This window comes from Mustela nigripes, chromosome 4, assembly GCF_022355385.1.
Source record: "Mustela nigripes isolate SB6536 chromosome 4, MUSNIG.SB6536, whole genome shotgun sequence".
NCBI classification, from domain to species: Eukaryota; Metazoa; Chordata; class Mammalia; order Carnivora; family Mustelidae; genus Mustela; species Mustela nigripes.
In genome coordinates this window covers 106909972-106932367 of record NC_081560.1, presented here as the reverse complement: position 1 = coordinate 106932367, position 22396 = coordinate 106909972, and the positions used below count along the sequence as shown (strand labels likewise).

The 22396-nt window shown below is 51.5% G+C and overlaps 1 protein-coding gene across 1 annotated transcript in view; it reads right to left on the bottom strand.

Moving 5' to 3' along the window:
- The window catches only part of PGBD5 (piggyBac transposable element derived 5), a 93261-nt gene that overhangs the window by 11593 nt on the left and 59272 nt on the right, over positions 1-22396 (bottom strand). Inside the window, exons 2-3 of the mRNA XM_059397250.1 lie at positions 19567-19994; positions 15030-15164 (exon numbers count right to left, since the gene is read on the bottom strand). Of these exons, the coding sequence (XP_059253233.1) occupies positions 15030-15164; positions 19567-19994 (563 nt within the window). The remainder of the gene's footprint in view (positions 1-15029; positions 15165-19566; positions 19995-22396) is intronic.

Here is a 22396-nt window from a genome sequence, read left to right as displayed (position 1 = left end):
ACAAAGTGCGTCTGCATTCACTGTTGCCTTTTTCCTTACAGGAGCCACCACACAGAAAAAGAGGAGTCAGGATCAAGGATTAAAAACTCACCAGCAAAGAGGACTATGCTGGGATTAGCAAGCTATGCTTACACGCTTTGTCCCATGAACATCTTCTAGGAACACCGCCAAAGGGGAAAATCACAGGAAATGGGAACAGATTCAAGAAGGTTGCAGGCCTCCCAGTGACGGACCGAGTCAGGAAGAATCTGTCATACGGGTACCAACTAACTACCATTCTCCTTAAGGGAGAAGAGTTCTTCTTGTGGAATGTTCTAGGTGCCTTCACTGGCAGCACTTCACCAGCTAATGGTGCTCACCAGTGCCAGACAGGGGCCCCAGGGACAACAGACACTCAATCGGCAAGGAGGTTAGCCCCGCCTGTCCTCTGACATACAGAACTGCCCAATGCACGTCTGTCCACGCAGAGAGTCGATGATGCTTGGCTGTGAAAAACCAACATGGCCCCAGGGAGGATCCAGTTCCGTCCACAACACCCTCAGATGACTTCGATCACGTGCTCTGATGTTCCTGAGGCGAATGTGACTCCAATTCCAAAAGAAGCTCGTCTTCTGAGGGCTAATCTTTTCCCAGACACTCACCTGAGATGTCCTCACGGAGGACCCTACTTTCCTGTGCCCTGGCAGGCAATGGCTTGATGACAACAGAACATCTTTTTAGACAACTCAGCAGCACTCCCAACATTTCATTTTGGAATCTCTATGGTTCTTCCACCTCAATTCCCAGAAGAAATCTCTTTGATAGAGAAGAAAAAACAGAGATAGGGCAGCCAAGCTCTGCTTCTGTCACATGTGATTCTGGCCGAGCCAGGCCATTTCTCAGAACGTGTCTTCCCTCCTTCAGCAACGTCCAATCTTGTGGCTACTACCACGGGTTTCTGTACCTAAGGCTCAGATTCATATCTACCTCTCCCAGAGAGCCTACCTGAAATCCCCTCATACCCACGCTGGGCACTATGTCTCCTGAAATCCACTGTAGGGACCGTTAGTTTTGTCCCATGTGTCATTCAAAAGGAAATCCTCCATCCAAACCCACGTTCCCACCATGGAATGGGAGGTGTGTCGTGGGCTCCCCTCAGGCCCAACCACGATGACATCGCACGTGGCTTCTGAGGGCCTCCCTGGGGTATGGGGAAGTCACTGGATCACTTGGCCCAGGGCAGGCAAAGTTTAACAGGACCCCATGGAAATTCCCTCGGCCAAGCTAAAAAACAACTAACTGTACTGTGTACAAGATGCGAGACATGTGATGGAGCAAGAATAGTGTTAGAAAACAAACTCGAAAGCCTTTGGACAAGGTCACTAGGTACCCTGAGCAGCCACATTAGTGGGATCCTGGCTTGTTACCATGGCTGCTGACCATCTCACTTTTCTCTGCCCGAACCATAATCAGGTCTTCTAGCTGCCACTCTTCACAAGGCGTAAGGAGAGGAGTTGCAGGCTGATGGGTCAGTCTACTGGCCAGCATTCACAAAGTACCACAAACTGGGTAGCTTCAACAACAGAAATGCCCATTCGCCTGGTTCTGGAGGCTGGAAGTCTGAGATCTGAGATCGAGGGGTTGGGAGAGGCCTCCTTCCTTGGCTTGCAGACAGCTGTCTTCTCCCTGTGTCCTCACAGAGCATCCTCCTGTGTCTGTGTCCTAACCTCCTCTTCTTGGAAGGACACCAGCCATGTTAAATAAGGGTCCACCCCAATGACATCTTTTTAACATTAATTATAAGTTACCCTATCTTGGGGCGCCTGGGTGGCTCCGTGGGGTAAGCCTCTGCTTTCAGCTCGGGTCATGATCCCAGGGTCCTGGGATCGAGCCACAAATCAGGCTCTCTGCTCAGTGCGGAGCCTGCTTCCCCCTTTCTCTCTCTGCCTGCCTCTCTGCCTACTTGTGATTTCTCTGTCAAATGGATGAATAAAATCCTTAAAAAAATAAAAATAAAAATAAAGGCCCTATCTCCAAATATAGTTACATTCTGTAGGACTGGGGCTTAGGACTCAAACACATGAATGTGAGGGGTGTGGTTTGGTCCATAACAGAGGGGAAGGTGCTAAACTTGGAGAAGGAACAAAGCATCAGAGAGAAGAACCAGGCCGCACACACACCAACCTCAGGCGTCCCGACAAAGCTGCACAGCAGACAAGGCCCTCCCCATGTAAACGTGCAGCCCTGGTTTTGTGTGGGATGGAAGACTGAGGTGAGCAGGCCATAGGGCAACACTATCCCGAGTCCTGACAGCAAAGAATACAGGGACTTTCTCCTGGGTTTTAGAATAACCTAGAGGGGATCACGTCTTCCCAGTAGTTTGTTGCCGGGAGCTGTCCTGGCTGGGGCACCGGGGCGAGCCGGGGACCTATCTCATCTCATCACGGCTCTAAAGTCAGCACTTCAGGGGCGCCTGGGTGGCTCAGTGGGTTAAGCCGCTGCCTTCGGCTCGGGTCATGATCTCAGGGTCCTGGGATCGAGTCCCACATCGGGCTCTCTGCTCAGCAGGGAGCCTGCTTCCTCCTCTCTCTCTGCCTGCCTCTCTGCCTGCTTGTGATCTCTGTCTGTCAAATAAATAAATAAAATCTTTAAAGTCAGCACTTCAGAAGGCGGATCGGCCGGGTTGCCTGGCTAACGGGCTTCAAAGCGCGGCGCACCTTCAAAACGTCGTCCCTCTGATTGCCAGAGTAGAGTTGGCGGCTCAGGCTGGTGTGCTCTCCCTTGCTCTTCACATGCTGGAAGCATGCACGTCCTTGGGGAGGGGCGTGAGGGCACGCAGGGGTTGCGTGGACCCGCCACAGTCCTGCTGGGGCGATGCTCAAAGGGAACCGGAGGGCCTGACCTGGGAGCCAAGAATCCCTCATATGCACACTCGAGGAACGGGCCATTTCTTCTCACCACAGGACAAGAAGGGAAGCCTGGAGGCAAGTGGCTGAAGGTGAAGGGGTAGGGCAGGGGCACCTCCCAGCTCAGCAGGGGCAGAGGCAGCCGAGGCAGAGGTAGCAGCTACAAATCACCAACGATCGGCAACCCTTCCCAGTCACGGAAGCTGGAATCACCTCCCAAAGCAGCTTCCCCATGTCCAGGGCTGAGGGTAAGGGGACACATGCCACCACCGGTACAAATGCCCACGTCTCTAACCGAGGTGGTTTCAGGCTGGGTCGTGACTTTCAAGGGCCCTTCCACTGCCCTGCGCCTCTCTCCCTCCATACGGAATTTACATTTTACATCTGCACTGGTATAAAGACCAGTACATTCATAGGATATGTTAAAGCACTTTCCTCAGCTTGAAAGGTGGGTGTTTTTTTTTTTTCCTTCTAATTTAAGGAAAACAGAAAGGCTTTCATGTTTTCCCTGAAAGTGTTACGGGAGTAACTGGGAGAAGGTGTGCGCATACCAGGGACAGGAATCTTTTGAGCGTCTTCAAGGCCTGCCTACTGCCCCATGCTGCTTCAACGGCAGCATTTCTATGCACCTGATGAACTCCAGTCTTTTTATAATGGCAAAAAATTAGCAACAACCTGGGGCACCTGGATGGCTCAGTCAGTGAAGCATCTGACTCTTGGTTCTGGCTCAGGTCATGATTCAGGGTCGTGAGATCAAGCCCTGTGCTGGGCTCTGCACTTAATGTAGTCTGCCTCTCTCCCTCTCCCACTGCCTCTCCCTGTGTGCTCTCTCTCAAATAAATCTTTTTAAAAAAATTAGCAACAACCTAATTACCTCCCATGAAAAGGAGGCTGATTAAAATCAGCAGGTATAACGAAATACAGTGTAATTTTTCAAAATCACAATCTAGAAAAGTTACTGTAGTAGTATAGTATTATAGTATAGTATAGAATAGTAAAAGAATATAGTAGAGAATAGTAAAAGGTTCACAACATCTTTGTAAGTGAAGTAACGAGATTATAAAATGGGGTGTGTGTGTGTGCGTGTTTATGTAGCTATGCTGACTCCATCCTCAAGTGGCTGTCTCTCTATACGAGAATTACAGATATTTTTGAAATATTTGTTTTTAGATGCCAAACATATAATACAATTTCATCACAAAATGACTAAACATAATTACAAAAGGACTCCCCTATCAGAGCTACTCAAGCATGGGTGTGTTTGGAACTTGCTCTATTTGGTCCCAAAGGCAATCCCGATGGAAGTTAGCGGCTGTTAACAGACTCTGAGCTAAGCACACATGTGCAGAGGGTGACCACTCTTGGTCGGGGCCAGCCTTTTGCTCCCCTGGGAGACACACAGTCCCCAGAAGCTAGTGGCATGCAGTCCCATTAGAGGGCCATCCTGGACTTGCACAGTTTAGTCTGTGCACGCAGGCCTCTCTGGACACTGGCATTTCCCAATGTTCCAGCCAGGCTCTTCCCAAGGAGCAGGAGCTTGGTTGCTCCAACACAGGAACAGGGGACAGGTGTGGAATCAAAGGTCTTTGAGTTCCTATTAGGAGATCTGGAGGAAGACCAAGGGACAGCAGTCCAGTCCAAGGATGGTCCCAAATTTAGGGCACTCACTACTATAAAATAATGAGTTTATTTTGCTTTTTTGCTAGGCGTGATTTCTTAAAGTATTTCATTGACGTTTAGTTGACACATAAAACTGTATCATTACTATTACTATTAACTACATTATTATAGTATTACATGTAATGTACTATATATAATAATATATTGATTTCAGGTGTAATGACAATCACAAGATGTGTAGTCACGATCTGTCACCAAAGTTATTACAATATTTCTGACTATATTCCCTATGCTCTACTTTTAATCCCCATGACTTACTTATTTTATATCTGGAAGTCTGAACTTCCTAACCCCCACTCACTTATTGCTCCTAGCCCCCATCCCTCTGGTGTGAGTTTATTTTTAAAGTGAATATAAAATTGGATCTACATTTCAATAAATAACACATAAAGCTGTAAGTCCCCGAGTCCCCGTCGAGGGGCACAACTTGGAAGAACGTTAGCTGGGTGGTCAAAACCCAGCCACAAAGGGGCTTGGCCCGACAGGTGCGGCTCGTCCGAGGGTCCCTCCGGTCCACTACCCCACTGGTTGGGGTGGGCTTTGACGGAAGTACTTCAGTGGGTCGAAGATGTCAATGTGGACGCCTCAGCTGAATGAATACATGTAACATGAACAAACCATCACCTTCCACGCAATCTCATCCCAACTCCACTGTCACTGCAACTGCTGCAGACACATGAATGAATTGTGTCCAGGGTCGAAAGCCTGCCCTAAAGATCATAATGGGAGAAAGACAGCATCGTTGGACATCCACACACATGCTCATACTCTGTGCGGGGTGCTTTCTGCAAGAGCCTAGGAAAGACGGCGCTGTAGGAAACACCCCTCCCAGAAACGTGGAACTCCTGGCCAGCATGCCTCCCACAAGTCTGGTCTCACCTTCCAGGCCTCTGGAGCAAGCATCCTTATGCTGAAACAGTCCCACAGGCAGAGAGCATCATCTAGCCCTTTGAACTTGGAGTTTGCTGCCAAAACTTTACTATCTAGAGAGCCACAAGCTTTTTGGACTAGTGTCTTTAGGGCAGAAAAATGGATCTTTCAATTGTCAAGCTTTTCCTTTAAAAAGGTTTTTCTTGCTCCTATGGTTAACTTTTAAATATATACATTTATTAAAAAAGGAAAGGAAATTAATATGCAGCATTACACTTGGCCCCAGAATGTTACTCCAAATGTTGCGTATTTTAGAAACATTGTAACAGAAAGGAGCATAGGCGATAGGGATTATAGTAATACCTGGGGGGACGCAGCCTGCTTCTATCTCAGCCCATTTCTGTGATGCCTGGAGACCTGGAGAGGAGGGGCCTGGCTCCTGTGCCCCTTCCCACCCTCTTAGAAGGATCCTGGTGACAGCCGCAGTAACTGATGGCTTGAGAGCTCATTAAGATGTACCCACAAAGCTGTCACTGGGGTTTCTGCACTTTCCCTGTTTTGAGGTAAATTTGGTTTAGCAATGTTGGTCTTGAACCATCAGAACAGAAAAGAATCTGGTCTCCCTGTTGCTGCCATGCCCTGTCGGAGCGCGGCATATCTGGGGACCGTGAAGTCACTCATCATTAGGGTCTGTGATCCTTGCTCGAACCCTTTATTCACCAGCCACGCTGGACGCAGGTGAAGAGTGGCACTGTCACAGCAGGGAAGCAGGTGACACGGGCATGGTCTGTGCTGCCTGAAAGGAGGCAGGGTGAGCTCCTGGGGACGTGGGAGGCTGGTGACTGGGGCATCCAGGGGCGGCCACCTGTGAGAACTATAAAGTGTAAGTAACAGTCACTGGCCACGAGAGGAATGGAGTCTGTCACACAGAGAGGAGGAAGGCAATTTCGGAACTGCTGGGTCCCATGGGCATGGGCTCTGCCCCTCACTGGCTTCTGTGGTTTGGGGCACGTTACTTAATTGCTCTGAGCCCATGATTTTCCTCATTTGTAAGGATCGTTTATGCTCTGTGTACCTCATAAGGCCACTGTCTGTAAGCGAAAGCTATGTGTAAAGGGGATTTCTTTTTAAAATAGCCAAGCTCGGGTGCCTGGGTGGCTCAGTGGTTAGGCCGCTGCCTTTGGCTCAGGTCATGATCTCAGTCAGGGTCCTGGGATTGAGTCCCGCATCGGGCTCTCTGCTTGGCGGGGAGCCTGCTTCCTCCTCTCTCTCTCTCTCTGCCTGCCTCTCTGCCTACTTGTGATTTCTCTCTGTCGAATAAATAAATAAAATCTTTAAAAAAAATAAAATAAAATAAAAAAATAAAAAAAAAACAAAATAGCCAAGCTCTACACCCACTGTGTAGCCTCTAGATGCACACGTGGCTGTTCTGTGTTACCCAAAATTAAGTCAAATGAGACATTCAATTCCTCAGTCCTATCAGTTACATTTCAAGTACTCAACAGTCATACGCACCAGTCGTTGCTATAATGGAAACTTCTAGGGACAGAGCGGCTTTATGCTTCCTTTGGTTGATCAGCCTAGTTATTTTCCAGCAAAGTCTGTAAACCACCACCTAACTGTTGACTCCTGCCACCAACTGTCTCTTCTGTTGCCTCTTACCTTGACCATGGCGCCAAGGCTGTCCTCTTCGCTGGCTGGACCTTCAGCACACAGACCCTTGCAAGAACCGGGCTCAACTCTTGGTGAGGTGTGGTGGAGGGATGGGTGCTAGCATGTGGGCTCTTTGCACCCACCCACATCAGTACAGCTGTAGAGTTTAAGTTCCTTGGGGGAGAAGGCCATGGTTCGATCTGGTCCAGCCAATGACTGACTCCCTACGATGAGCACTTAGTACTGCATTGTCTCCTCTGAATCCCAACATGGTGACGAGGGCTGGGCAAAGGAGCCCCACCAAAAAGACGAAGGAAAAAGTGAGTCCTCCGCTACTTGCTCGAGGACACGCAGAGATGATGTGACAGATGTCTTGTTCCCCAGCCAACTCCATCCTGTGACATAACCACATCCACGCCGGCCAGGAGGGAAGCTCGTGTCCTCCCCAGGCGCAGTGAAACAGATGGATGGACGCCCTGTCCTGCCCGGTTTTGGACTCCATGAGCAAAATCCACTCTAGTGGATTAATCCCACTCGGACCCTCACATTTAAGCTAATCCAGTTAGTGATCAGTCAGGACCAAATATAAAAAAGACTAAAAATCAAATAAAGACAAAACCAGCACCGACTCCTCAAGTTCTTTCAATCTAAGAAGCAAGTCTCAAAATAAGAGAAAGCAGTGACAGCGGGTAAGAAACAGGTACGTGGTGTTTTTTTTTTTTTTTTAAAGATTTTATTTATTTATTTGACAGACAGAGATCACAAGTAGGCAGAGAGGCAGGCAGAGAGAGAGGAGGAAGCAGGCTCGCCATTGAGCAGAGAGCCCGATGTGGGGCTCGATCCCAGTACCCTGGGATCACGACCTGAGCCGAAGGTAGAGGATTTAACCCACTGAGCCACCCAGGCACCCCAGGTACGTGGTTTTTGTCTACAATGCAGAACATTCTTTCAAACAGCCTGGTTGGTAAAAGGGTGGGCCCTGGGATAAGAAAGGCCACCTTTAACCCCAGGTCTTCTGCTTTATGGCTGACCCAGTGGCAAGGCAGCTCACTTCACCGTGCCTTAGCTTGTCACTGTGGAACGGGCACTGTAAGGTTCCAGGGAAGAAAAAATGAGTAATGCAGAGAGTCCCTAAGCACGGAATGGCATGGAGCTGGCACTCCGCCGATGCCTGAACCCTAGAAGAGGCTGTCGTGACGCCACAGATTAGGCTGAAAGGAAGAGAGATGCTTCCAGATGAGCAAGTCCCCCAACAGCACGTGGGGCAGGGACCTCCATGGCAGCTCCCCTCCCACCCCCCTCCTCACAGATGCCCATCTGGGCTCAGCCTGGACATGCTAGGGGATGTGCAGGGGGTGGGAACTGGGGGTCCGCTGGTCTGGGAATTTCCATCTTGAACTCTGGCTTCTGAGGTCTAACCACCTCCAGTGAACGTCAGTTCCCTGAGCTGGAAACCAGGGCTTCAGGTTTAGAGTGGTTCTGTCCCTGCCCCACACGGCAGCCATTTGAAGCCCCGGAGACGGCCCAGCCTCCCCACCAAGCATCCATTCAGGCCATGCACACAGTGTGCTCCTGGGCATGCACTCTTCCCACCCCCTCCGTGGGGCTCTCCCGCCTGCCAACAACCCTCGCAGGAACCCTGGGTCTCACCCTGCAGAGGCAGGTGGCCTAGCGCAACACATACAGACAGGAGAAATCTGCTCTTTTTAACTACAATGCTTTGCTTTTTTCCCCTCAAAGAATCTCAGGGCTCTGTGGTCACTGTGGGTCTATGTAACATTAACCAAACTGTTGGCCAGTTTTTTCCCACTGGATTCTCCATCTTTCTGACCTAGTAGAGACAGAACAGCAGTCTGTAGAGACAGAACAGCAGTCTGTAGAGATAGCATCTCCTTCTGACCCCACAGCAAGGTCACAAGCTTCCAAGATGAGCACATGTAAGGTCTCAGAGGAAGGGATTCCAAACTGTAGATGACAGGGCTTTCCATGAGATTGGAAATCTCATCTTCTGTATAAATCTCTCCTTTCAGTACTCCCCCAGCTCACAAGGGAGACTGCACAGGAGAGGACAGGTCTGTCTCCTTGGCAGGCTCGCTTTCTCAGAGACCCTCTGCAAATGACACGAACTAGAGGGTGTGCTAGGGCTGGGGACAGCTCTTGGCAGACCTGGGACACAGGACACACATAGTATATACTCTTGAGCACACCGTAATTCTCAAATCTGGAGAGAACAGTGGTTCTACCGAAAAAGAAGGCATCGGCTGTGGTCTCATATGGTACAGAGGGTTTAGAACCCAAGGAGCAATGACATCTCGGGATTTTCAGAGCCTTATTTACATGGCCCCCTGCCGGCTCACTCCACCGCTGGGAAAGCCTGGGGTCAAAAGCCTAACGATCTTCCATGAGCCTATGCCAGGGTGTGGTCATGGGAGGGATGAAAGGGGCCTCCGTTAGCCCTGGTAATTCTCTACCACAGATATAAACATAACATGATCCCCCTGATTCCCCTTAAGTGGACATCTGAACGGTGAGTCCCAGAAATACTGTCCCTGTGGACTCCCATGTCTGAGAGGGCAGATGCCCCACGCTGGGCGGTTACTCCTTCCTCCCTTCCTGAGGGCCCTGGGGAGTGCGACGCAGGCTGCACGGAGACCACAGAACGGGGAGCTTGCCAGCCCTTTGGCTCCCATATCAGCTCCTCTCGGCCTTGAGTCTTGGGGTAAATGACACACTCTCTGGGAGCTTCCGTTTTCCCGGGCATACGGTACGAACAAGCAGGCTCAGCAGACGCACCTCAGCGCCTGGCCTGCAGAGATGGATGCTCCTGTTCCCACCCTTCCACCCCTGCTGCCACAGGCACTTTCTATGTGGGTACATCCCATGCCCTGCTCTGTACCCCCGCAGAGCCCTTCTTAGCCCCCAGGTGCCCTCCTATGGCCTCGTAACACTATGGGCATTTCTCACGCTGCACCTGCCACACTGTACTTATGAATGGCTTTAATACACTTGTCTCTCCTATGAGATCGCTCACCTCTAAGCCAGGTGGAGGGCAGGAGAACCCTCTGCAGTAGAACCAATACACACACACACACACACACACACACACACACACACACAGTTACTTCCCTCTACTAAGAGAGAGAGAGATTTATTTAAAAAGCAATTGGCTCACATGATTATGGAGGCTTGGTAAGTCCAACAGGACAGGCTGGTGGGCTGGAGACCCAGGGAAGAGTTGCAGGCCAAATCCAAATCCAAATGCATTTTTCCAGGAGATTTCCCTCTTCTTCCAGGTAGATCAGGTTTGGTGCCCCCCAACCTGCCACCCATTAAGGTCATCAACTGATTTGATGAGGCCCACCCATTGTGGAGCATAATCTGCTTTACTCAAAGTCTACGGATTTGTTAATCTCATCCTGAAAACACCTTCACAGACACATCAAGAATAGTGCTTGAGCACATATCTGGGTACTGTGGCCCAGCAAAACCACCACACACAGTTATTCATCACAACCTCTGGGTCCCATGGAGGTCAGGGAGTGACACCAGAAAGGCCAAGTCAGGAAGGGAGTGAGGCGGAGCAGGTATTCCCTGCCACCTGGCATCCCACAGAGCTGTCCGAGGACAGAGTGATTGATGCTGAGGTCCCTGTGTGGGATGCAGGTGGACAACAACGAGGCCCACGACCACAAAGCACATTCACTGTCCTGGTTACTCCACTATCTGTAGCTGGGAGTCCACTGGCCCACAGCAAGAGCCTGAGGCAAGCCTGACCAGGGGTTCATGATGAGCTTGAAGACACGGTGCTGAAGGCACAGCCAAACCCAGGTACCGGGGACCCTGGCTCTGGCTTCAGCAGCACTGGCTCATTCTTTCTGCCTGACAGTGTATGGTCCCCCAGCTAAGACCTATGCTCCCAGATGCCTGAGATGATGAGAAAGTTCAGGAAATGGATAGTGATATGGGCTGCACAGCACTGGGAATAAACTTCTTGCTACTGATATGTGGTGATATGGGCTGCACAGCACTGGGAATAAACTTCCTGCCACTGAACTGACACTTACAAATGGCTAAAACAGTAAACTGCATATGCTCTGCACATTGTGCCACCATAAAACAGAAACGCTCCTTGAGGACAGGCCCACGACTTTCCTTAACACCCCCGCCCCCATTCACAGTACGCATTCCACCCACCATTCTTCCTACTAGAGTCCACCAGACGGCCAAAGGCAAAAGGCCCAGGGCATAGCAGCGGGAACGGACTCCATAGAGTGACATGAACGGCCCTGAGCGTCGCAGGATTCAGGGTCAAGGGGCCGGTGCATGGTGGGCCACCAAGACAGACATTTTGGGTGGAAGGACTCTGAAGGTGAGTGGACCTGCAGGTCAGCTCCACGGACGCCAAGTGGGAGCCCAGGTCCAGCCGTCTGAGCCAGCGCCTCCGTAAGAGCTGGCTGGGGGAAGGTTCGGAAAAGAGCTCCAGGGGCAGACGGCGTCACTGCACCCAGTGGGATGCCGCTGACAAGGGGTTCCCTCGCACCCTCTGCAGCTCCCAGAGCTCGGCAGCCCCATCCACTGCTCCTTCCTCCTGAAAACCTTTTATCCCTACCTCCTGCACTCTCAGAAATGGCAGACTATGAATCCTTAACTTCCAGACTGAGTCCGTATAATCTCTCCTTCTATCTCGCTCCTACCACATCCCTCCCCCATAGACCTTTCCTGGGGAAACACTGACAAATACCAAAAGTTCTTCTAAACAACCCTCACCATTAGTCTTATTATGATTTTTTAAAGACTTTATTTGAGAGAGAGAGCGCAAGCACACAAGTGGGAGGGGCCGAGGAAGAGAATTCCAAGCAGACACCCTGTTGATTGTGGAGCCCAACATGGGGCTCAATCCCACAGCCCCGAAATCACAACCGGAGCCCAAACCAAGGGTCGGACATGCAACCGACTGCACCACCCAGGTGCCCCAGTATTATTTTTGTGTAGCTGTTGGCATGCCCTTGCCACCCAGATGCCCTTGTGGGGAGAGAAGCCCCCATCTGAGGCAGACAGGACGAGTCAGCCACGCTGAGCTCCTGCTTCTTTCCCACTAACCTTCCCTGAGGCCGCCAGAGAAATCACTGACCAACGTGCAACTTTCTCCCCCTCCCCATCCCTTCACCCAGAACGTTCCAAACAGAGCTCATCCTCAGCCTGATGGTGGTTCAGAAGGACACAGTCCAGCCAATGAAAGCTGAACCTTGTGGGGATGAAACAGCCAAGTCGAAGCAAAGCCTTGGTTTCTGCTAAAAACACACCTACACGCCCACAGTTCCTCTAAGACATCAGCTCAGTATGACCTCAGTAGCTGGAAGGGAGCTGCCCGGCCGGCTCTGCGGGCCCGAACTGGTGGGCCCTGGGTCATTTATGTCAACACAGAATCAACCACCACAGAAGCTCAGTGGCATGTGGAAAAGCCCCACAGCTCATGGGTTTTCAGACCTGAGGGATGTGGCCTGGACACCCTCGTGGGCAGAATAGAGAAGCCCAAGGAGACTCCTGCAAGGGTCGGCTTGGATTTCCTCATGTGTCTACTCCAGCTCGCATCCCACTGGCCGCAGCAAAACATGCAGCCAACCTCAGACAGGCATGGCAGGGCAGATGGGCAGCAGAATGGCAAAGGGCCTTTCGTGCCAGAGGTTGACTGTGGCCTCCCGAAGGCTCAGCAACCAGGCTTCTCAGCTGCAAAGCCACGGAGCAGGAGAACGTATGTGACAAACTAAAATGAAGACAGTGTTCTTGTGCACCCAGCCCCACACATCTGCAAAGAGGGGGACCACAGGATCCTGCAGCAGTGGGGACCTCGCCAATGAGCAACCCCAGCCCTTCCCTCCATGGGGAGGATGCTCAGATCTAGAGCCACTCTGGGAAGCGGCAGGAGCGGGACCGCTGCCGGCCCCAGGACGGGGAGGGCAGAGGCGGCCTGGGGTCACAGGACAGCAGCAGCAGGAAGTGCCAGCTCTAAGCAGCCCAGTGTGAGCCTCGGTGGGTACCCCACATGGGCACCTGGGTGAGGATTTCCATCGACCCTCCAGCACTCACACCGCACAGGCTGACGGGAGATGCTGGGGGATGGAGGTGTGCAAGCTCTCCTGGGGAAAGTACTGCTCGCCCCACCCAGCTGCCCAGGCTGCTGACTTTCCAAACTCCTCAGACCAGACTCAAAATGTGGAGAACCAAGGGAAGGGGAACTAAAGAGAACCCTCCCCAGGCCACATGGCACTCCTCTGTGTGCCCCGGCTCCTCATAGGGAAGGTGTCCTTCCCCGCCCTGTTGCCCATCTTGGGCCCCTTCCCTGGGACCAAGGGAAAAGAGGCCCTGGGGAGACCAAGACAGCCCTTGGCCCACCCCGTCATGGGACAGCCTGTAGCTGGAGGGTAATGGCTCGTGTTGCCCCAGCCACGGTGTAAAGCCCGACTGCTGCTCAGTTCTGGCTTCTAATACAGCCCCTTGCATGGCAGCAAAGACTCCTAAGATCAGAAAGTTCTAGAAACACAAGGAAACTTCAAGGTACCGATCCAACCTTTTTATCGATGGGATTTTAAAGATTTGACAGAAATTGGGAAGAACATGTCCCGAGGGAGAGTTCTGTGGCCTGTCCAGGTAACAGACCTGACCTGTAGCCACTGAGTGCTTCCAGGAAAAATGGTGCAGAAGCACACAGAGTCCACAGGGGCAAGTGTCCAAGGAAGCAGGGCTGTGTCTCCAAGTCCCGGTGTTCAGCTCAGCACTGCAGTGGACAGGTGCGAGGGAAGTACTTACTCCAAGGAGGACCAATGTTCCTTAGGGATTATATAAAGCGAACCCCACTCCCGTCTCCAGTGTGTGTCACTGCAAAGGACACCATGGAGGTGACAGGAACCACTGGACAGAGGAGCCCAGGCTGCATATACAGCGTAAATCCCACTCAGGGACAGGTCCACTGTGTCAACTGCCAGAAGCCTGTGCTCAAGCTGGTGCAAGTCTGGGGTCCCACTGGGGATCCCGGCCCCCGCCCAAGCTCAAGATCCCCCACGCCCGCAGGGAGAGCAGGGAAGGTCCTTCTTAGCAGCTACATTTGCAGGAGCATGTGTGCTTCCCTTCCTGTGGCGAGGAGCTGCCTCCTGAATCTTCCCATGACTCCTCCTCTGGCTCAGCGGGGAAGGAGCGTGAGATCCCTGGGCCTTAGGTCCGGGCCAGCAGCCCGGCAAGGGTGGTGAGGTGCGGTCGGCTGTGACTGCCAGGCTGGCAGGACTGACAAATGGGAGAGGGTATCCCCGCGTGGCAGGAGAAAGCAATATGGGGCCAGGAGCTGTCACTCAGGTGCCACATTCCGGCCTAGGCCATCTCCTACCTTCTCCTTTGTGCACACCGCACCCCGGCTGATCCCGGCAGCCAGACACCGGACAGGACACTTTCTCCTCTCCTGAAAGCCACATCCGTGCCTGCCTGAAGCAGAGCGGAGCCCGGGCGTGGGCGACCCTGCCAGCTCAGAGGACAGGTCCTCACTGAGCCCCATCTAACCAGCTGGCTGCTGGGAGCCTGTGAAGAAGGATTCCTCAGGACGGATGCGGGGGGGACAGAGACCCAGCAGGTCAAGGATGGAAGGGGTCTTCTGGGATGGACACACATCATGTCCTCAAGAGACATTGAAGTCACCTCCTATGACCAGCTCTTTGGGTGAAGCCTCTGGCCTTGAGATCAGGGCCCGAGCCGTGATGAGGGTTTATTGTTATTACTGAGCCAGAACGGCTGGACAGAACAGGGAAGAACATGCAGGGCAGTGTCGGCGATCCCAGTGCCCCTGTGAGAAGCCCCAGCCTGGCCCCAGTCTCTGTGGCAGGTCCTGGGGAAGCCCTGGAAATGGTGAGCGAGCAAGCTCATCCCTGGGCCTCCTGGGGCCATCTCCGGGCTCACCTGGATAATGAAGCCAGTGGAAGAGCACTGCCGGACCCAGAGGCTGAATTTCCGCTTTTTCCTCTTTCGGAGTTCCCGCTCCGTGCACGTGGCAATGAACACAGGGTCTTCATCAATCAGGGGTTCATGTAGCACCTGCCAGGAACAAAAGAGCCAAGATGCTCACGGAGGGCAACATGAGCTCGGGGCGGGGTCATCTGATCGGTGCTCAAATCATGTCCCTGCCTTTGACCGGCTGTGTGACTTGTGTCACCGTACTTGTCCGATCCCAAGCCTCCTCATCTGTAAGAGGGTAACATCTACGCCAGTGTTTTGGGGAGCATGGAGTGAGAAACCACATGCATGGGATCTTGCATGGGCCCCGACATACAGCAGGTATTTAGTGAATGGAAACTTAAAAAGTAATTTTATTTTTATTTTACATATTTATAAAATGATACGTATTTAACGTGTATACTTATATATTCACATATTTAATGTGACAATTATAATAATAATTATCATTAGCAGCCCACGGTCCCCCGTGCAAGCTCTTTCTTGGTAGCGGGATCGCCAGGGGACCTGACTCCGAGCTGGGCCTGCACAACTGTTTTCAGGAAAGACCCTCCCGACGGACACCTCGCACTGTTAAAAAGTCCTTCCCCTCACAGATTCAGATTTACCTGCATTTAATCTAAACCTGCTGATCTGACTTCTGTCCCTGTGAGGAACAAAGGAAAATATACACTATTTCTTCAGGCATTCCAGACTGCTCGCATGCTGGCTCACAACCCCCTTGCTCCCCCAGGGCTCAACGATCTCTCCTTCGAGCCTGTCCTGAAATGAAGCCGGTGTCTTGTGGCCTCGTCGCCACGACCCAGCCTCTGGCTCTCCTTCACACTGTCATGTTCTTCTGGATGCGGGATTCCCAAGGCAATTTTTAAACCTACTCCACCTTTTCCAATTTCTTTATAACATGGTTGTAAGACGTTGTCAATGACATGACCATAAAGTAAAAAGAAATGGCTCTGTGGGGTGGTCCAAGCTTGGCTTCTTCAAGCTGAAGTGTTTCTGGGGAGACTTTTGGGTGCATTTAGGAATCCACTACACTTCTCCCCACCCTGATCCTATTTCAAGCCTAACTGTGATTGGCAAGTGTGTCTGAATTTCACTGAAATGAAGCGTAGGAGAAATGAAGCTTTGGTGGGGCGTGTGATGGGACATCGTGAGCGGCTGCTTCTGCATAAGTGCACACGGACTCGAGCTCCATTGGTTTCCTGAAGATGAGGGAGCGACACCAGTTCTATGCACTGTGGCTTCGAGGAGGGGGGCGAGTAGGACCTGCTTCTTGAGCTGCGGTCGTTGAGCCGGAGCAGCCGGGCGGCCGCAGGGCTTCTCTCTGCCCTTTCCCCGCCATCCCCTGCCCGCTCCCTCTCCTGATAGCCTGTGGGACTTGTCCCTTTTGCTACAGTGTTTCCAAATGGGGCTTTGAATGTTTTATGGTCTCACGGAGTCAGCAAGGCATCGTGGGAGGCACTGTGGCCCAGAAGCTTCGCCAGCCTTCCCCTTTGTGAGCACATGATGGGGCGGCCAAGTTTATTGTCTGCGTGCTTTCAACAACAGAACAGCCTGGGGGCCAGACTGAACCCCACAGGTCTGTTGTTTTTTGAGTGGAATTCAGGGGAGCATTAATGGAGGCGTGGGAGGTACTGTCCACGTCACAGCCGATGAGTGTTGTCCTCCAGTCGGTCCTTGTCGGAGCGCGTTCTGACATTACCCAGGAGCTCGCTGGATGTGCAGAAGCTCGGACCCTGCCCCAGAGTGACTAGATCAGAATCTGCCCTTTAGGGAGATCACAGGTGACTGGTTTGTTCCTTAAAATTCCAGGAGCCCCGGCGGAGAGCTGGGGCTGGTACACGTCGTCTGTCAGTGGCCAGCTGGTCTCTGCTGCATCTTGTGTGATTTGCTTTCCTAGTCCAGGAGAGCCATTGACAACACGGCAGATCCCAATAAAACTTTATTTGCAAGAGGCAGTGAACCAGACTGTACCACAGTTTGCCGGCCCCAATCTAGGGCATCAGCTCTAGAAGACAGGGTCGGCACCTTGCTTAAGAAGGCTTGGATCAACCAGGAGATCAAAGAATTGAAACAATTCATGGAAACCAGTGAGAATGAAGACACTTCTGTCCAAAACCTATGGGATACAGCAAAGGCGGTCCTAAGGAGGAAATACATAGCCATCCAAGCCTCCCTCAAAAAAACCAGAAAAACTCAGAATATACCAGCTGTCTCTACACCTTAAAGAACTGGAGAATCAACAACAAATCAAACCAACTCCACACATAAAAAGGGAAATAATCAAGATTAGAGCTGAGATCAATGAGGTAGAAACCAGAGATACAGTAGAACATATCAATAAAACTAGAAGCTGTTTTTTTGAAAGAATCAATAAGATTGATAAACCATTGGCCACACTAATGCAAAAGAAATGAGAGAAAGCCCAAATTAATAAAATTATGAATGAAAAGGGAGACATCACAACTAACACCAAGGAAGTAGAAACAATCATCAGAAGTTATTATCAACGGTTATATGCCAATAAGTTAAGCAACCTAGATGAAATGGAGGCATTCCTGGAAAACTATAAACTCCCAAAATTGAACCAGGAAGAAACTGACAACAGACCGGTATCTAGTAATGAGATTGAAGCAGTGATCAAAAACCTCCCAAAAAACAAGAGCCCAGGACCTGACAGATTCCCTGGGGAATTCTACCAAACTTTCAAAGAAGAAATAATACCTATTCTCCTGAAGCTGTTTCAAAAAATTAAAGCAGAAGGAAAGCTTCCAGACTCTTTTTATGAAGCCAGCATTACCCTGATCCCCAAACCAGGCAAAGACCCTACCAAAAAGGAGAATTTCAGACCATTATCACTGATGAACATGGATGCTAAGATTCTCACATGCACAGGGATCGTCCTGGGGACGGGTCTTGGGCATCTGACACCGCAGTTTCCAAAGGCAGACAACACGGGGCCAGCTCACAGCAGCACACCCCAGACAGGAGCATAACTCTGGATAAGCCTGGCCTAATCGAGGAGCTATAAGGATCCTCAGCACTCTCGTCTTTACATTGTTAAGTATCAGTCATCCCAGCAGCTGGCTGTTGGGGTTCTTAAGAGATACTCAGCCAGAGTGAGCCCACAGCCTCTGCCAGTAGCTGTACAAATGTTTGGCCCCAAGGATGGTCAGAATACTGCTCTTTTCCATTTGCATCCAGGTAGTAGGGCTCTGGTCTGGTTCATTTCCAACCATGCAAATATTCAGTGAAACAAACAAAAAAACGTGCCGAGCCCTGTGCAAGGCAGGGCTTGTGTCCCGAAAAGAGCCCATCTCCTGTTTGGAAGGAAAGAGCCACAAGGGGGACAAGGAAGAATGGGACTCAGCTGCCCTATAAAGAGTGAGGGAATTCAGGAAAGCAGAGCCAGCATGGGAGTGCAGGCCTCGCACTGGACCCCGGAGACTGGGCACATCTGCTGAGGCGGAGAAGAGGGAGAAGCTTCCGGGAGTCAGAAAGAGCATGGCAAACACCTGGAAATCATAATGAGCCCAGCGCATTTGCAGAACAGCAAGGGGAACGCTTTCATAAACTGGTTACAGGCTCCCACAGACCTGAAATAGGACAATATCTTCCCCCACAAAAACCCTGTGATTTTCAGCTGCGCAGGAAAAAAAGGCAAGATAGAGTCAAAAAGAATTTGAGCTTTAGGAAGAAGGCTCTTACAGAAACAGCACAAGAAAGTGCGGGTGGACCAAGGGCCCTTTAAGTGTGCAAATAAAAGTGATGTCAGTTTTTGTTACTGCATCGAACTGATCATGGGAATCAGACTCCCATGGGCCAAAAGCTTCCTCAACGTTTGGTTAGAGGCATCCCCGGAACAAGCCACCTCCTCAGTTGCTAGACCGGTTCCACAGTTTTGAGGTTGGTTCTGAACCTCGAATCTCCCTGCAGCCCAGGGTACTGGCCACACATCAGCACCAGCAGGCAGTGGCTCAGGAGCTGAGAACAAACAGCACCTTCTAGAACCAGGGAGGGAAGCTGGGAAGGGGGCCATAACCACTAGGTGTGGGGCTCTACTGGACCCTGGTCCAAAAGCCACACTCGTGGCACGTGGACCCCCACACCCGAGTGACTTCCGGGCACCTGACACCTGACTAGTGGCTGAGATTCTGGCCTCCATCCCGGTGCCGCCTACCCGGCCTCACCCCTACCACCAGCAACAGCGGGTACGCGCTCAGAGAACATGGGCTAGTTACCATCACAGGTTCTTCTTCATGGAAGAACATCCACATCGGCCTGGCAAACATGTGACCTGGAAAGACAGCACCACTCCGGGGAGGGAGGGTGCGGGCAAGGAGGCGGGAAACCGAGTCCAAGCAGAACCCCTGTTTTCTGACCTTGCCCCGGCTGGGAGTGCTGAGTCTGGGTGAGAAGGGCAGCGGCGCCCTCTGGGTGACAGCGGGCTGCCACCGGGGAGGCCCGGGGTGGGGGCGCTCACCTGGGTTTGGGAAGGCCTGAAGGCAGAGTCAAAGCTGTTCTGCAGGGAGTCGAGGAAGGGCTGGACCTTGTAGAGGCCGTGCGTGGTCTGGCTGGAGCGGAAGGCCACCACGTGGAAGTACTTGAGAATCTTCTCGAAGCGGGCCTGGCTCATGACCAGGGCGAGGCTCCGGTTGCTGTAGAAGCCGCCGCTCCAGATGCTCAGGACCGACTCGCAGTGGGAAATGCTGGTGGAGATCATGTAGCCCAGGAACGCCTTCATCTCCGGCAGCGTCACCTCGGCCCAGGAGCCGTCGCTGCCGAAGCGCTCCTGGAACTTCTTGGCGTACATGTTTGTCTGCACCACCATGTTCTTCAGCACGTTATCCGGGACGAAGAGCTGGAAGAAGTCCATGGCGCTGGCGCCAGGCGGCATCTTTCGGGTGGGACCTGAAACAGAGGCGGCCGGGGTTGGGGGTGGCCGGCGGGGCACGCGGCTGGGCGGGGGCGCACCGTCCCCTGCGCGCCGGGGACCCCACACTCCCCCGCACCGCACACCCCGCACCCCCGCCCCGCGTTCTCGCCCAGCCCGAAAAGGACGCAACCAGCAGGCGGAAGGACACCAAGGGAAGGACACCAAGGGAAGGACACCGCGCTCTGCCCAGGGGAGGTAACTTCACTCTCTGGAAGTGACTTCGCTACGGATGCCGGCACCGCTCCGGGCCTGAAATGCCTACGCAGACGAGACTGCTCTCCTTCTGCCCTCCAACTGCACGCCTGGCAACTTGAAACGTATTGCTCAATCTGAAGGGGCTCCTTTGGATAACTTAGCCAAAATACAAAAACCTCACAGCTCTTGGCTAATGCGGGGACAGCGGTTGGAAATACATACATGCACCATGAAGAGATAGGCTTTCATTCTGGACAACAGGATGGAGGTTCCTCAAAAAGTTGGAAATAGAGCCACCCTATGCCCCAGCAATCACACTACCGGGTATTTACCCTAAAGATACAGATGTAGTGATCCGAAGGGGCACGTGCACCTGAATGTTTATAGCAGCAAAGTCCACAATAGCCAAACTATGGAAAGAACCTAGAAGTCCATCCACAGATGAATGGATAAAGAAGATGTGGTATATATATACAATGGAATATTATGCAACCATCAAAAGAAACGAAATCTTGCCATTTGCAATGACGCGGATGGAACTAGAGGGTATTATGCTGAGTGAAATAAGTCAATCAGATAAAGAGAATGATCATATGATCTCTCTGATATGAGGAATTTAAGGGGGGGGGGTTGTCCTGGGCGGAAGGAAGGGACAAATGAAACAAAAGGGGACTGGGGAGGAAGACAAACCATAAGAGACTCTTAATCTCAGGAAACAAACTGAGGGTTGCTAGAGGGTGGGGGGGGAGGAGTGGCTGGGGGATGGACACTGGGGAGGGTATGTGCTACGGTGAGTGCTGTGAAATGTGTAAGACTAATTGATTCACAGACCTGTACCCCTGGGGCAAATAATACATTATATGTTAATTTAAAAAAAGAGAGAGAGATGGCTTTCAATTCCATATAGTGACTTAAGCCAGGCTAACAATGTGGAGGGATTTCTAAGAGACAAGCTTTTTCTTTTCTTTTTTTTTTAAATCTTTTTTACATAATCTCTATGTCCAACTTGGGGCTCAAACTCATGACCTGGGAGCCAGGGATCCATACTCTACCGACTAAGCCAGCCAGATAACCCTGCAGGAGATGGGCTTTGCAATTTCTAATAAAAGTTATGCACGCTCTTCAGAATTTTTACCATCCCCCCTTTCTCCACTAGTGGTATAGGCAGTTTCTGAAACACAAGTTTTTCCCAGCAAAATAAGACAATGACAAGGCAGTCCAGGTTTTAGGTTAGATAGATTCAGGAGCCAAAACCCTGAATTTACTTGTAGCTAAGTGCACAGTCTTAGATAAATGCCTCCAAGTGCCCCACGTGGAAAATGGAATGCCTGCTTTTTGCAAGGCTGCTGTGGAAACTTGGAAACCTTTCCTGAGGCATCAGCCACAGAAATCCTGTGACTTGGGCTGAGGGCTTTCCAATGCTCTAACTGCCCTCATTTTATAGAAGAAGAAACAGAGGCCCAGACAGCCAAGCAGCCACCATATTCACGGCCAGTCACCAGCCATTTTTTGGGAAGGGCATCAGGCCGTCTAACTGCCCTTGGCCACAAGCTGCAGTGACACTGAGGCCAGCAGCCAGTGGGGCCCTGGGTAGCAGGAACAGCCTGCTTCCCCACACCCACTCTTAGTGGAAATCATTGTGTTTCAGCGAAGACTTACAGCCTCCAGTGGGTGAAGCCATAAATTATTCAGGGGTAGCTCTCAAAGAGGAGGAAAACCAGCATTTTAATTGCTCCATCATGCTGAGTAAGCAGAATGAAACCTTCCCTTCCAAAAGTTAACTTTAAAGTAATTGTGCCTCCCAGGCAATTTCCAAGTGAGTTCTCACAGCAAACTCTGCCCTGGCCAACTGCTTCAGGAAGCAACTGGGAAGTAGCCGGCACCCTCTTATCTGTTTGGTTTGGATTTCCGAGTCCTCTACTGTCCCCCTCTGCTCTTGTGATGCTTCCTATTTGAGAAGTGTTGGCACAGGCCAGTCACCAGGAAGAAAGGAGGGAGGACAGGAGGGAGGGGAGGGAGGGAGGAAATGCCATTCAGATTCGATCCATATCACTACCTTTGTTAATATGACCATTGAAGAATATGGCCCTGGGGGTGGGCAACGTCCCCAGCCAAGCTAAGCCGGTCTTATGTTTGATTCATTTATAGGAGCTTTTCCAGATTCTACCCAGATGAGCCTCGC